The 14075-nt window shown below is 49.1% G+C and overlaps 1 protein-coding gene across 1 annotated transcript in view; it reads left to right on the top strand.

Moving 5' to 3' along the window:
* sls (sallimus) overlaps positions 1-14075 on the top strand; it is a 223794-nt gene that overhangs the window by 49887 nt on the left and 159832 nt on the right. The window contains exons 29-40 of the mRNA XM_077645939.1: positions 9095-9396; positions 9856-10001; positions 10259-10468; positions 10533-10726; positions 10837-11348; positions 11414-11539; positions 11643-11712; positions 11793-12022; positions 12327-12470; positions 12567-12734; positions 13247-13339; positions 13462-13605. Coding sequence (XP_077502065.1) covers positions 9095-9396; positions 9856-10001; positions 10259-10468; positions 10533-10726; positions 10837-11348; positions 11414-11539; positions 11643-11712; positions 11793-12022; positions 12327-12470; positions 12567-12734; positions 13247-13339; positions 13462-13605 — 2339 coding nt within the window. The remainder of the gene's footprint in view (positions 1-9094; positions 9397-9855; positions 10002-10258; positions 10469-10532; positions 10727-10836; positions 11349-11413; positions 11540-11642; positions 11713-11792; positions 12023-12326; positions 12471-12566; positions 12735-13246; positions 13340-13461; positions 13606-14075) is intronic.

Genomic DNA, 14075 nt, shown 5'->3' with positions numbered 1-14075 from the left:
CTTCCTTCTTTCTTTCTCATTTCCTTTGTTTCTTTTTGTATTTCTTTCTGCCATTCTTTCAGTTTTCCTCTCTCTCTCTTTCTTTATTTATTTTTCATTCCTTCTTTCTTTCTTTTTTCTTTTCATTCCTTCCTTCACATTTCAAAGGAGGAAAGAGATGCGCAGGAGGGTTCACACGCGTTAAGTGAGCTAGCTTAATTCCGCACCGACTCAGATTCCGCACTGACTCAGAGCAAACTAATTTTTTAAGCGGCTGTATTTGTTATTCACGACAAGAAATTTTTGTGTCACGTCACTTGTTCAAGTAACTGCATGCGACCAACCGTCGGTTTCCTTCAGTAGTTAGATAGTTTGTTTTTTTTCACGGGTCAGCATTTCTAAGAGGGCTTTATTTTATTACGCGACATTAGAGAATGCTGGCTGAAGGAACTAGCAACTTCGACGTTCATACAGGATTACTATCGTCGCGGTGTCTTGCACGTTCCATTTTTGAATAAACAGAGCTATCTATCATTATACACTAAAATTTCTGTTCTTAGAAGAACCGCTTGAGTGAAAGGCGGTATTGATTGGTTAGCCTTTTATATTCGAGCAGTCTGGACACCTGGATTTGAAGCCACCGGCGGCTGCTTCTAGATTACTGCAAACGCGCAGTATACCTGATCGGCTTTTGTGACTTGTTTTTGGGTGCTCGAGACAGCGCATACTTCATTCATCAAAGCGAATAAACAATCAAAAAGGAGACTATACACGCGCTGTACACGGGGTCTGCGCTAGCGTCGCTCGGAGCTGGGTGCAAGCGGTCGATTTTGTGCGAATGTCTTCCACTCCCAATCGCAGACGTGCCGTCAGAAAGCCACGTTTTCGGTAACTTGGTGGTATCTTACTGGAGGAGGAGGAGGAGGACGAGGAGGAGGAGGAGGAGGAGGAGGAGGAGGAGGAGGAGGAGGAGGAGGAGGAGGAGGAGGAGGAGGAGGAGGAGGAGGAGGAGGAAGGCAGGGAGGTTAACCGAAAGAATAACCGGTTTGCTACCCTACACGGGGGGAAAGGGGTGAGGGGAGAAAAAGATGAAGGAGAAAAGGCAGTTGCAGGAAATTAAAGTCACTATGCAAAGTCACAGCGTTCAGTAAAGTCACAACCTACCGTGCAGGCCAGAAGTCCTCAAAAAGCGGAGCAGTGCCTTGGAGGCCTTCACTGCCGATGACCTCCGCGGCCAGTGGCCGAGAATCTTCGTTTCCGTCAGTGGGCGCAGGTCTAGATGCTCCAGTGCACGGCAGAGAGACTGACTTTCGGCGCTGTAGGCAGGGCATTTACAAGGAATGTGGGATATTGTCTCGTCAGTCCCGCAGATGGCACATGCAGGGCTGTTAGCCATACCTATTAAGAGCGATTAGTGCTTGGTGAAAGCTACACCAAGCCACAGGCGACACAACAAAGTTGCTTCACGTCGTGGTAGGCCGGATGGAAGCCGAAGCTTCAGATCTGGGTCCAAGGTTTTTAAACGCGAATGCGAGAATTGACCTGAATTCCACGCGGCAAGCGTGATGTCCCGGGACAGTGGTCTAAGCCTACCCGCTACGTCGGCTCTCGAGATGGGGATGGACACACAATCGCCCTCAGGGTATCGTACTGGAGTTTCTTGAAATTCGAACCAGCTGCTTGCTTTTATTATAAAGTGGTTAAGACTGGACGACAGTGTTTTTCTGTCACGCGCAAATAGTGAAAGAGCAGCACAAGTGCTGCTCGGGCGTGGATTAGACACGCATTGGCACATCGCCAGTGTCGTGCACCGTATAGGGACAGGGTTGAGCCGGTGATCTATACACTCACTTCGAAGCCTGAACGTGGGCACCAACAGCTAGTACAGGCAGCGTCACTAAGCACAGTTTGAACCACACTGAACACGGCTCGCCACTGAGGTCCGCCAATGACAGGTAAGGGCATTAAAAGTACTGCCGAACCCTAAGGTACGGCACGCGGGCAGGTCGGAGACAATGCGGATGGAACTAGCCGTACATGATTAAAATAAAATAAAAGAAAGCAAGGCTAATAAAATGCGAGCCGGAAATTTGGCACCCACAGGGCGTTTCGATATAGTGACATTGAGAAAGCACGGAAGAAGGGGCGCAGGAGCGCTCATCAAGACGAAGATGATGAAATGAATAAGTTGAAATTAGCGTTACTTCCCGGTATACGCATTGCAGTAGTGCGCATCCACAAGCCGGAATGTTGGACCACTTTCAGGGTCTTAATTCGCGCTGCCTTAACGCCGGCGCGCGCCAGGAAAATGTGGAAATCCGCTCGGTGGTGCACTTGGCACAGCGCTTCACGGCGGGCAACCATCTTTCGTCCGCATGTCAAGAGTAGTACCCCGGCGAGCGCATCCGCAAGGGCGGAAACGCGGGGCCCCATCGTGCACTGATCTCTCGGGCTTCATTATCTAACTATCAAGCGCCGAAGAGCTCGCGACATCCACTTGCCATTGCAGCATGCAAACTCCGTTGTATACGTAAAGCCTACATGTCACTAGGAGTTATAGGCGCGCAGCAGTTCTTTTCTTTTCTTTTTTTTACGGCTCTTACCACAGCCGGGAAAAAAAAACGCGAACTTGGCCTTGGGCAAGCAACTTTTCAGAACATTAGTATTTGGTATCCCAAGAATTTCGACACTATACCCCAGGTGTCCAAATTAATACACTAGTTCTGCAAAATGAGAACATCTGTCGTACATTTCTGTAATGTTCTTGCATTTACGTGGCAGCAGCAGAATGTGTTATGCTCGGATCAAGTAATTTGGACTTCTTGGCGGCCATCCTATGAGATTTCTATTTCTGAAAGCGCCCTCGTGGTCCGCAGCGCATTCGTGGTTGCTCAAGAACAAAACAGTAAAAAAAAACAGAACCATAATTATGCGCTAATGTCTCACCCATTGCAAAAAGCAAGGAAAAAGCGAAATAATGGAATATATATATATATATATATATATATATATATATATATATATATATATATATATATATATATATATATATATATATATATATATATATATATATATATTAATTTTATGCGTTTGATAAAACAGCGACTTTTATTGAAATCACTACTTCTCAAATTACTGGAAAACTTATAGTCCATGCTAGAGAGAGGGCAGGCAAATCAGTTTCTTGGCACACAAAAAGTGACCAAGGGAGGGGAAAGCCTCAGTGTGTTTGCCAATGTTTCGACAACAGGACTTGTCTTCGCCTGGGCAAAGCGTTCATCATTGGCGGGGTTTAAATAGGGCCTTTACTCCGAGGAGGAAGGCCCGGTGAGGGAGAGGAGGGAGGTACTTATAATCAGTATTTGAGTTCAATCTCGTATACTTATATGAACTATGGCTAGGACGTCGTTAAGTTTTCACACCGAGTGAAAGCGGGGCATCCGCTACCTGCTGCCACGTCTGCTTAAATCTATGAGAACTAGCCTGCAGTTTTTGATGACGAATTGAATAGAAACAGCAGGTATTTATTTTTGTTTGTGAATACATGATTTACATTGATGGCCCCGGCCGTTTCATAGAGCATACAAAAGGCATTCGTTCATTCGTGAGGTACTAAACACGTAATAATACAACTCAACTGAAGTGAAGCACAGCGCATTTCACGTAGGTTTAGGCTTACTGCTGAACTGTAGAGTCTGCGTCACCCTTGTGAAGAGCGCTCGGGTGGTCTGCACTGCGCAGTAAAAAATAGAATTAGAAAGCAGCCCCTGGTTTGCGGGAAAATTGCTTGTGCCCACCTTGCTTGCAGGTTCATGTGATAGGACTTCCAAGCAAGCGCAGCCTTTAATAAAGCTAGACGCTATGACAAGGTGCCGACTTTCATGCAGGCGAGGACACCGCTCGAGTGCTCTACACAAGGGTGACGCAGACTTCGTACAGAAAACAGTTGTTTTCGTAGCCAAGATTGCTAAACTTACAAAATTGCAAATCAGAAAAAGATCTGAATGTTTGTAGTTTCTTGCGGCCTGAGGTTCAAGAAACTACCAGCTTCTGCAGAACTGCTGCACGTACTGTCGTGCTAGCAACACATCATTCTGGTTTTTGTGAGAATTTCAGGGTGTTCCGGCAACATTAAGGACTCCCGAGTGCTATTAAGCTGTTGAATAAAATATGATATAAGCTTCTTTTCACAAAGGTAAGCACGAATATTTAAATAAATCAGTTAAGTCCTCATACGTTAGGGATATTTTCACACATTTTAGGACTCCGAAACCAAAGTTCCATTGTTGAAATCATATATGGAGTGAATGTACTTGAAGTTTCTGATTTACTCACAGTGAAAAGAATACTGTACAGAAAACATTTTGACGCACTGAGGTATGACGAAATATGCAGTTGTCAGCACCAGACAAATTGCTTTGAGAAAAAATGCAGCGTGGTTTTAGCGACACTAGCTAATACAAGGAATTACCTCTTGCGCAAGACTCTTTTAGAAACATTTTCTGCAGATGCCCTTCCGGAAGCTCAAAATTTAAAACCGACTATCAGTGAATGTGGTTTTCAAAAGGGACAGGCTGAGACATCAAAAATAAAACAGCTCTACGCTTTCGGAAGAGGCAGGAGGGCCACAGAGTCCAAACAACGCTGAGAACTGCGGTGAAAAAACAAACTGGCAGAACGCAGATGGAATTCTTCTGTTTAAACATATTGCCCTGAGAAGCATAATGGGATATGAAGTGTTCGGCGGTTTCCACTCATTTTCATCGCTGTGACAATCTTTCGCCGAATCGTCAGAGGTTAAAAAATTCTTTTTTTTCGATATAAAATGTTTATTTCACTTCACAATTCGGAATCATCCTTTTATTGGTGGAAACAGTTTTCTCAACACCGACTTTTCACGTTTCCGATCATGCGCTGTGATTTCCTTATGACGACGCGCAATGAAATACCTTTCTTGCAGAATTACAATGCCGTCGATGAGGTCGCATTTCAATAATGGCGGCCAGCGAAGACTGGCGGATCTTTCTGAACTCAAGCAGTTCATGAAACTGAACGCACACAGCACAACCCTCGCACAGGAAAAGTTTAGACCGTCGTGAACCTACGGCCGCGGGCGCAAGTTTTTAACACAAAAAACGTTTAGAGTTACTGCTCAAAGAACCGATGTCCTGCACGTAGGACGCTAGGCATGCACGAGTTAACACCGGCTATCGCTCCACGCTTCAGAAATCCTTGCTCCCAATGTACGACATCAAAGGTAAGGAAGAGTTCAAAACTAATTTCCTTAACCAATCAGCATCTTACCTCTGATTAGTAATGTCCTCATGCAGCGCCACTAATAGGTGTGCGCAAAGGAAGGAAACACAAAACATTGACTCCACTGTTTCAAGTGGGCGGAACAATTTTAAAATTAAGACACATATATAACCTCAGTGTCTGTTCTCTCCCGTGTGACAATCATGCTTAGCTTTTTTTTTCATTCCGTCGACTATTCAGAAGTATGCTAGCTAATAACACTACTCCATAGTCGCTAACAGGCATCAGGCTATTTACCGGTGGCAGCGCCCCAACCCTGCCCCCTCTCCCTTAGAGCGCCACTTATTTTTTCTCCTTGCAACAAAACAAGTGTTGTTGTTCAAAACCTTCGCTGTGCTTTTTTTTTTCCCACAAAGAAACTTAGGATTACTAGCACGAATTACTATTTCCACTTCAAATTATTTAGGATTACTAAGTCCCCTTTAAATCTTCGGACGATGCGGTTTTCCTGACGTTCTGCATACCTCTCAAGCTTCCATGCCCTTGAGAACGCCGAGGACGTTTTCATAGCCGAGCAGAATCCGGGCGCCCATGTATCCGCCCTCGGGTTCTTGGTGGGGGGGGTGACAAACGAACCGAGGGCGCGCGGAGGGGGAGAGGGCGACGTTCCAGGGATATTTTTTGCGGCGGAAAGTCTGACCGTCCTTGCGTGAGGCGCGCCAGCGGTTTAGGCGGCTTCTGGGCTGAGCGCACAGCGCGGAGGCATATTCTTTCCACTGGCCGTGGCGGGTGCGGCATTAGTGTAGCAACGCGAGGTTCACGCGAACAGTGTCAGAACCGCAATCAGAGCGAAGAAGAGAAAGGGGCAGTGCTTAGGGTTAAGTGAAGTCTGCGGAGCCAAAGCAAAATACTGTCGCGCTATGCCAGGTTACATTTTTTTTTTTTTTTTGCTCTCTCAAATTCCCCGGCGCGCAACCTGTGGCGCGAGCGGCGCCCGACAGCGCGCCGGCCGCAATATGCGCGCGCTCCTTCGGGCGGAGGCGGGCCGGCGGCGTCTGTTTTTGGCGCGGCGCTCCAGATCCGCGGCTTCCCGAACGCCGGGCTGGCACGCGCCACACGCGCGTCGGGGCGGCTGAAGCTGAAGCCGGGGGCCGCGGGTCTAAACTGGTGGCGGCGGCTGGAGCCGGGCCACGGCACGCGGCCGCAGGGCCGTTGCGTTGCATAACGGTGGGGGGCGCCCGCTTACTGCGCAGCTGATAGCGATGAAACGGAGACGCGATTGTCGAACTTCGCGGCCCGATTGACGACGGGAGAGCCAAAAGCGACGCAGTGCCAATTCCCGCCCCTCCCCTTTTCCCGGTGGAGGAGATAATGAGTAGAAGAAAACCTGACGGTAACTGGCTGCAGAAAGACAACTCTGAAAGCCTCGCCAGTACTCGATTTCGTATCGGTGGTATAATGTATCCTTTTTTTTCTTCAGACAAGTTCATCTTGAGAAGCGCGATATCGCAAGCGTAATGTTAATTCAGCATAAGTAAATTGAAACATTGCGATAGGTTAGCGTGCTCCAGGACCAATTGTCGTCCTATCGGAGGATCACAGCAGTATACACACATGCGCTATACAAGATTATGAAATCCTCTTTTCACAGAGACCTTGAGTGCTCTGCTTTATTTGAAACTTATAAGAAATCATTGCATGCCGGACCCTTCTCACAGGAAGCACTGCATTCATAAATAACACAGACCTGCGTCTGTGTCGTCGTGGTTCTCAGTGCATCCGCAGAAAAGAGCGCGCTTCTAGCTTTATGTCTGGCACTCAGCCAAGTGTCGCTGATGGAAATGCAGCCTTGATGAAACCAGCCAAACTTAAGCTGCAGAAATATTCACGGCAAAAATAGCCGAAGTAACAGTTATTTGGGCTGGATGGCGGAAATTTAGTCTTCATGCAGTTTTTCGAGCCCTTGGAATTTATTTGCGCAGAAACGACCAGATGTGGTTTTTTTTATTCTTAGTGTCCGCATTTTAATGAGCGTCAATGCAGACAATTTCGTCAATATCAATCGCAGGTTTATCTCCCATTCTAATAATACCAAGAAAGAACAAATGTCGATATACGACCGTACGGAATGTTGTGCGTTAGGTTGTATGACCTGATTGTGGTTTATTGGTGGGCAATGTTTTCGACCCCTTCTGTAGATATGGCTTAGCTGCCCATATAATTACAGCATATCTTCTAAGAAAGCAGAATTTATACTATGCTGTCAGGCAGATACTTTCAACGCGGATGAGTCAGCCTTCACTGTCCAATATTATGACTCCTAGGCCCCTGAAACTCTCTGTACTTCATAACGCGTTGCCTCCTAATGCTATATACAAACGAAGGAGCGCTCTCCTTGCTCGTATTAGTAAACGCAGATTTCTGCTAGCTTATTTTCTTTCTTCATTTGAAGCCCAATCACTGAAGGCACTGATTACTCTCAATCTGATCTCCCTTGTGAGCTACGGAACAATAAATGAGGCAGTCATCAGTAAAACCTTTCTGCTGCACTGACGGTACAACAGCAGCAGGAAAATCTTGAGTGTTTATAGCAAGAATGACAGCACGGACCTAATATAGGCTTTGTGGCCGTTCAGACAACACTTCTCATCTTTAGGACACGAAGCAAGAGTTGCAACTGGGACTGCAATAACATAAAAAAAAAGCTGGGACTGCAAGAGGCCTTGCGTAATAATTCTTCGGTATGACGCCAGGACACAAGGAGGCCGGCCCATCGGCAGCAGTGCCATTCGTATGATTTCTCAAAATATGCGCGCAACTAGGCGGGCGGAGCCGTCTTCTGGAATTTGATATGACCGGTGTTCAGGTCAAGCCGTTTTTGGGAACGCGGCGGCACTGCGCTGGCGACAGGAATGAAAAATAATTAAAAAAAGTTCGGGGAGTAACCACGGGGGCACTGAGTCACAGCCGCCACTGCAACAGTATGAGTGACGACGAGCACTTTTTGTCAGCGTGAGTCACGCCTCGTTGGTCTTCTTCTGTCACCACCGTTTCCTGCCTGTCTCGGCGGTCCACGTCGGGCGTATTTCTCCGGCAGCATTCCAAAAAAAGAGAGAAAGAAGAAAACCCACGAGATGTGTGACCGCGCTAGCAATCGGTGTTGCTATAAGTGAAAATTGCGACACGACTTTGTCGCGCAGTGGGTCTCTTAAGCCAGGCAGCCGCTAGTGAGGGGGTCACACAGACTGCTGGAGTCGACGAGTCGATGTGGATCTCAGCTACTGGCGAGGCGCCCTGCACGGACTGCGAGATGTGCGACTCTGTTTGTTCGCTCGAGGGCAGGAAAAGCGGTTGACTAACGATTTACGTGTCCCGAGTTCTCAGTAGCGCGCTTGACAATCGCGGTCATGAATCAGCGTCACCGGGGCTTCTGTCAAATACACTGATGGAGTTGACAACTGAGGCCCTCATAGTGAACCAGTAAAGTTACCCATAGACGGCGTAATTATATAATCAATAATTGGTTTCAGGCCTCTTGCTTCTCGCTTGTTTTTTTAACATAGCGCAATGGCATTTTGGAGAGAGTCACGGAATATTTACAGCGACCCTAAGCGGCACAGCATCGATGGAGGCAAAGCACACCAGAGACTACTCATTGTACAGTTGTCTCTAGTTGTGATCCAGAAGAAGACTTTGACAATGCACTAAGTTGCCGACTGAACATAGCTCAGGCGAAGCGACGTTTGATGTTTCCTTGTTTTTCGGAAGTCCAGACGCCTCCCCTGCATTCCGAACCACTCGTTCATTGAGGGGCCTGCATTGACTCTGACATACTTCTGTGTCCTCCCGTGCGCAGGTGGGGGCCTCCGAATGCCAGCCCGCCTACGTTCGAGCCAATCACACAAGGCGGCGGGCTGCTGTACGAAGGATCTGATGCAAAGTTCCAAGTCAAAGTGCACGGGAACCCACCTCCCGAGGTGGTGTTCTCGCGGAGGGGCATGCCGCTGCGCAACGACCCCAGGCGCCAGGTGACCTACGACCCGACGACGGGCATCTGCTGCCTACACATCCGCAACCTGACAGCCGAGGATGATGGCGACTACAACTGCGTCGCCGTCAACTGCGCGGGCGAGGCCTCGCTCACGCTCACCATCCGCGGTGAGTGTGCATCCCCTATGCGCAGTGCATGGGACCCACTGCTCAGCCGCTCGTAAAATGGCACGCGGCTATTGTTCGAGGTCATAACTTGGCGTTTAGAGCTGCAGTCGCCTTCGACTTTGTTATTTCACTGAGCTTTGGAGCAAGGATGAAGACACTTTTGGAGCCGCTAAGGCCCTTCCGTTTTTCTTGCGCAGTTCCACACAGGCAAACAGCCATGAAGTTAAAAAAATGTAATAGAGTGGAGCTTTCACCAAAAGTTGCGGCACTGAGTGGCAGAGATGTGGCATAGAACAGAAGGGCATTCGTAGGCAACTTTTTCAGCGAAACTTAGCTTAACTGACTTAGCAGTTAACCTAAAGCGCCGGTTAATCTTAAGCGTTAGTTAACCCTAAGCTGTGCGGTAGTTGCTTTTAAGTTAACGTGATCCTAATCGCCACTCGCCTTTCGGCTTTGCAGCTGCAGCGGCAGCTGTTATGCGCGGCCAGATGCAACAGATGACGACTGTTCAGAGGACGCAAGTCGTCGACTCGAGGACACATGTGCAAGATGGCGTTTCGCCTATTCACGCCCAGCCTATTCACTACTTTGCTGGTCATGACCAGGTAAGACTTGCTTCAGACGGAACTGGAGAGACAAAAAAACTACAAAGGAATATATTTGCACGGGGAAAGTAAAATTCCCAAAATATTGTGCCGTAGCCATTTCTTAGCACAACTCGTACGACTTCATGCTTAATGTTTGTCAAGGAAGTTCAGCGCCAAGCTAAATGGCAGCCGAAATGCGCCTGACAACTGATATGGCAACCTTTGTGTTTGTGCATGGGTCCACTAAAACAAGTCCGTTGCCCCCAATTGTGCAGACTTTCAGAGTGGACACGTTCGAGTACCGGCTCCTGCGTGAAGTCGAGTTCCGGCAGTTCGTGATCGGTCGCGAGGCGGCTCCTCAGCCCGCCATTCCGGGAGCGCCCATTAGCGCTCCCCAGATTCAGGCGCGACCACGCAACTCGAAGCTTCTGGAAGGATCTGATGCCACGTTCACAGTGAAGATCGCTTCCAACCCACCAGCACAGGTAACAGCATGGAGGCGCCCGCTCTCTGCTTTCAGTCGGCACAGCGGCTGTTCCAAACGTGCAGGTGTACTGGTTCCGAAATGGCGAGCTCCTACAAGCATCGCAGAGGGTCATCATGGAGCAGCAGGGCTCGACGTACATCCTGCGCGTCCACATGGCTCTGCCGGAAGACGCCGGCTACTACACAGTCCTCGCAGAAAACTCGCAAGGCCGCGTCGCCTGCTCCGCACACTTGGTGATCGAATCCATGCCTAAGGCGTAAGTGCATCACTTTGGCTCACAGCATTCGCTTTTTCATGTGGCGGGGTTGAGCTATACAACCTGTGGGCAGCGCGAAAGTGTGGTTAACGCCCCTCTCCTGTGCGCAGCGAGGAGCCACGACAGGCGGACTCGTCCAGTTTCGTGATGACAGAAACGTCCCGAACGCTCAAGCCCAGCTTCGTCAAGATACCTCAGGATCAGGAAGTGACCGAAGGCAAGATGGTGCGCTTCGACCTGCGCGTGTCGGGGCGGCCCTTCCCAGACATCACGTGGCTGCGCAACGGACAGCCCGTCAACGACGACGCCACGCACAAGCTGCTCGTCAACGAGGGCGGCCAGCACGCCCTCATGATCACGGCCGCATCCCGCGAGGACGCCGGCACGTGGACGTGCATCGCCAACAACAAGAGCGGCGAGGTCCGCTTCGAGGTGCACCTCGTGGTGATTGAGAAAGAGCAGGTGGTGGCACCCAAGTTCGTCGAGCGCTTCCAATCGCTCAACGTGCGCGAGGGCGAGTCCGTGACCCTCCACTGCCGCGCCGTGGCCACGCCGGCACCGCGCATCACCTGGCAGAAGGACGGCCGCCAGGTCCACTCGCAGCCACCCAACCTCATCATTGGTGAGTGTGCCCCTCTTCCCGGATGGTTTGACAGCAGCCTCACGACGCGAGATTTGTTTTTGCAGAGACGCAAGACGGGAGCTCCGCCCTGTACCTGAACCGTGCTAGCGTGGCCGACTCCGCGTGGTACCAGTGCACCGCGCAAAACCAAGCTGGTTCGACAGCGACGAGGGCGCGTCTGCACGTGATAGGTACGCCGACGACATTGACTATTTTCATGAAAACGATGGGCAAAAGCTATCGACCTAGTTCGCCAGCAAATAGAGAGTAACATTGAGTCTTCCTACGCTGCAGCTGAACCCAAGAAGCACACCGAGCCGTGGGCGCTTCATCTGCCTAAGCCGACCAAGGTTATTTCACCCGAGTGAGTACAGGAAGACGCGCACGCTTTATGCGACCGATGCGCAAGTTTTTTCTCACCGATCTCTTCATGGCAACGTGCAGAAAGTCGCCGCCACGTGAGACCATTTGGCTGCGACATGTGGAGCGCGCCTACCAGCCGGTGCGTGGCCAAGATGACGAGAGGGCGCCCCAGAAGCCGGCCTTCACGACGCACCTTCAGGACCTGGTCCTGCACGAGGGCGAGCGTGGCCACCTCGACGCTAGGCTGATTCCCATCGGAGACGAAACCATGACCATCGAATGGTTCTGTAACGGACGCCCCATCGAAGCGAGTAAGTTCGATGAAGACTGCGACGACATGTTCCGAGGGAATATCCATTTCTTTCGGTCATGTAGTGTATACTCGCACCACTCGATATCTATCCTGCGATGATAACTGCAGATACGAGCAGAGATAAATGTTTACGGCCCTTATTTTGGTAGTAAAATAATTAAGATTACGGAAGTTAAAACCACTCAGTTCCGTACCGTCTATCGCAGCCAAGCGGATGTACGAGTGACAGCCCGCAGTTTTAGCTTTAGGATTATCATTGAGATTCTTTCACGCTGGTCATAAATGCATTCCTCAAATTTCAGGCTCACGAGTTATGACCACGTACCGCTTCGGCTACGTGGCGCTGACGCTGCTGCACGTCTATCCTGAGGACTCTGGCGTATACGTCTGTCGTGCAGCCAACGAAGCCGGAGAGGCGACGACCACGGCCACACTTCGATGCACAGGCAAGCTTGAACGAATGCGTCTCATGATACCGTGGAGAGCGTTTTTAAAACCTCTGCGCCCTGTACGAAATGACTCGGCCCTTTTCTGCCCCGCAGCTCGGCCGGCAATCGAACGCAAAGCAATCCAGGAGGACAGTATCAGAGCCATCCAGGAACTGGAAGACGCCGAGAAATACTCGCGACAACTGTCCATCGACGAGACCGCCAGCCTAACAAAGCCTGTCTTCATTCGACCGCTGAGCAACAAAGACAACCTTCTCGAAGGTAGATGGCACTCTTACGAGCACAAAGCAGTGTCGCCACAAATGACTTGTCGGTTGCACATTCGGTGTAATGCAGCTACTGCGCCACAGGAGATAACTTTTATTACATTTGAAACGTCCCTTTTTAAAGAAGCATTAAATCAGTTGGAATTCCGTTCATCTCCACATTTATTCCTTTGAATAACGCATTCATGCCGACTTGCTAAAATGGGATTATGTTGGTGCGTTAGAATGCATGCAGGGCTGTGTGAGAATCAGTGCGAGAAATCGCAGTCTCCTGTAGCTGGCGCTTTCATATTCAATGTTTTTCAAAAGGTGAGAGAAAAGTTAAGGAACATCTTCTGCACTAACACTTTTTTGTATTAGTATAACAAAATGCAATAACTTCTGACTGCAAGTTAAGTGCTAGCAGTGATTCTAGTTTCATAAATTAAATATTTGTTGTTCTGGCATCGCAAATTGGATTCTGCGAACACAACACTAACAGTGGGTTTATTTTCTTTTTTACAACAGGAGCAAACTGCCACTTCGAGGCCCAGCTGACTCCTGTAAACGATTCTACCATGAAGGTAGAATGGTTCCTCAATGGCCAGCCACTGACAACAGGTATTTGCTGAGCTATGGAACAATTCTTAACCAAAAAACTACACGCATGCGAGTTCACGACAAACTTACGCGAAAACAAAAACATTCACCGACACGCCTTTATTTCGTTTGCAAACTTGCAGGTTCGCGTATCAACAGCACTTTCAGCTTTGGCTACGTCGCCTTGAACATCATGTCACTCCGGTGTGAGGATTCCGGGGTGTACATGTGCAAGGCCACTAACGCCAAGGGAGAGGCTGTTTCCACAGCGACCCTGAGAGTCAAAGGTGAGACATCCTATTCTGCCAACCAGGATCGCGGATCGGGACAGTGCTTTCGAAGTTTGATCTGCGGACTGCTCTTAAACGTGTTGGAAGCAGTCCCTCACAGCCGATGAAGGATATTCCCTCTTTACAGCCAAATTTACACCGCTATAGTTCTGCACAACAGATGTGTTGATTAAGACTGGTTTTCCTAGACACGCGTTATAATAACAGCGCGGTTTCTTGTTACGCGCTCTTTTTATTTTCTTCTAGTTTATCCTTTGTAAGCTACCTGCACGCATCCTATAGCAGCCTTTCACGTTGCCACCACTGTAAGCTGCTTTTACCGCACGTGACCAAACTGCAATTATATTCTTCAAAAAGAATGCTTGTGTTCCGTTCATATGCCTCGCGCACTGGCACTATTTATCGATTTATTCGGCATCGCGCTGCTTCCCACACCTACTGAGTACATGGCGATACCTTTTCAGCGC

This window comes from Amblyomma americanum, chromosome 1, assembly GCF_052857255.1.
Source record: "Amblyomma americanum isolate KBUSLIRL-KWMA chromosome 1, ASM5285725v1, whole genome shotgun sequence".
Lineage (NCBI taxonomy): Eukaryota > Metazoa > Arthropoda > Arachnida > Ixodida > Ixodidae > Amblyomma > Amblyomma americanum.
The sequence above is the reverse complement of the archived record's forward strand: the minus strand, read 5'-3'. Positions and strand labels throughout refer to the sequence as shown.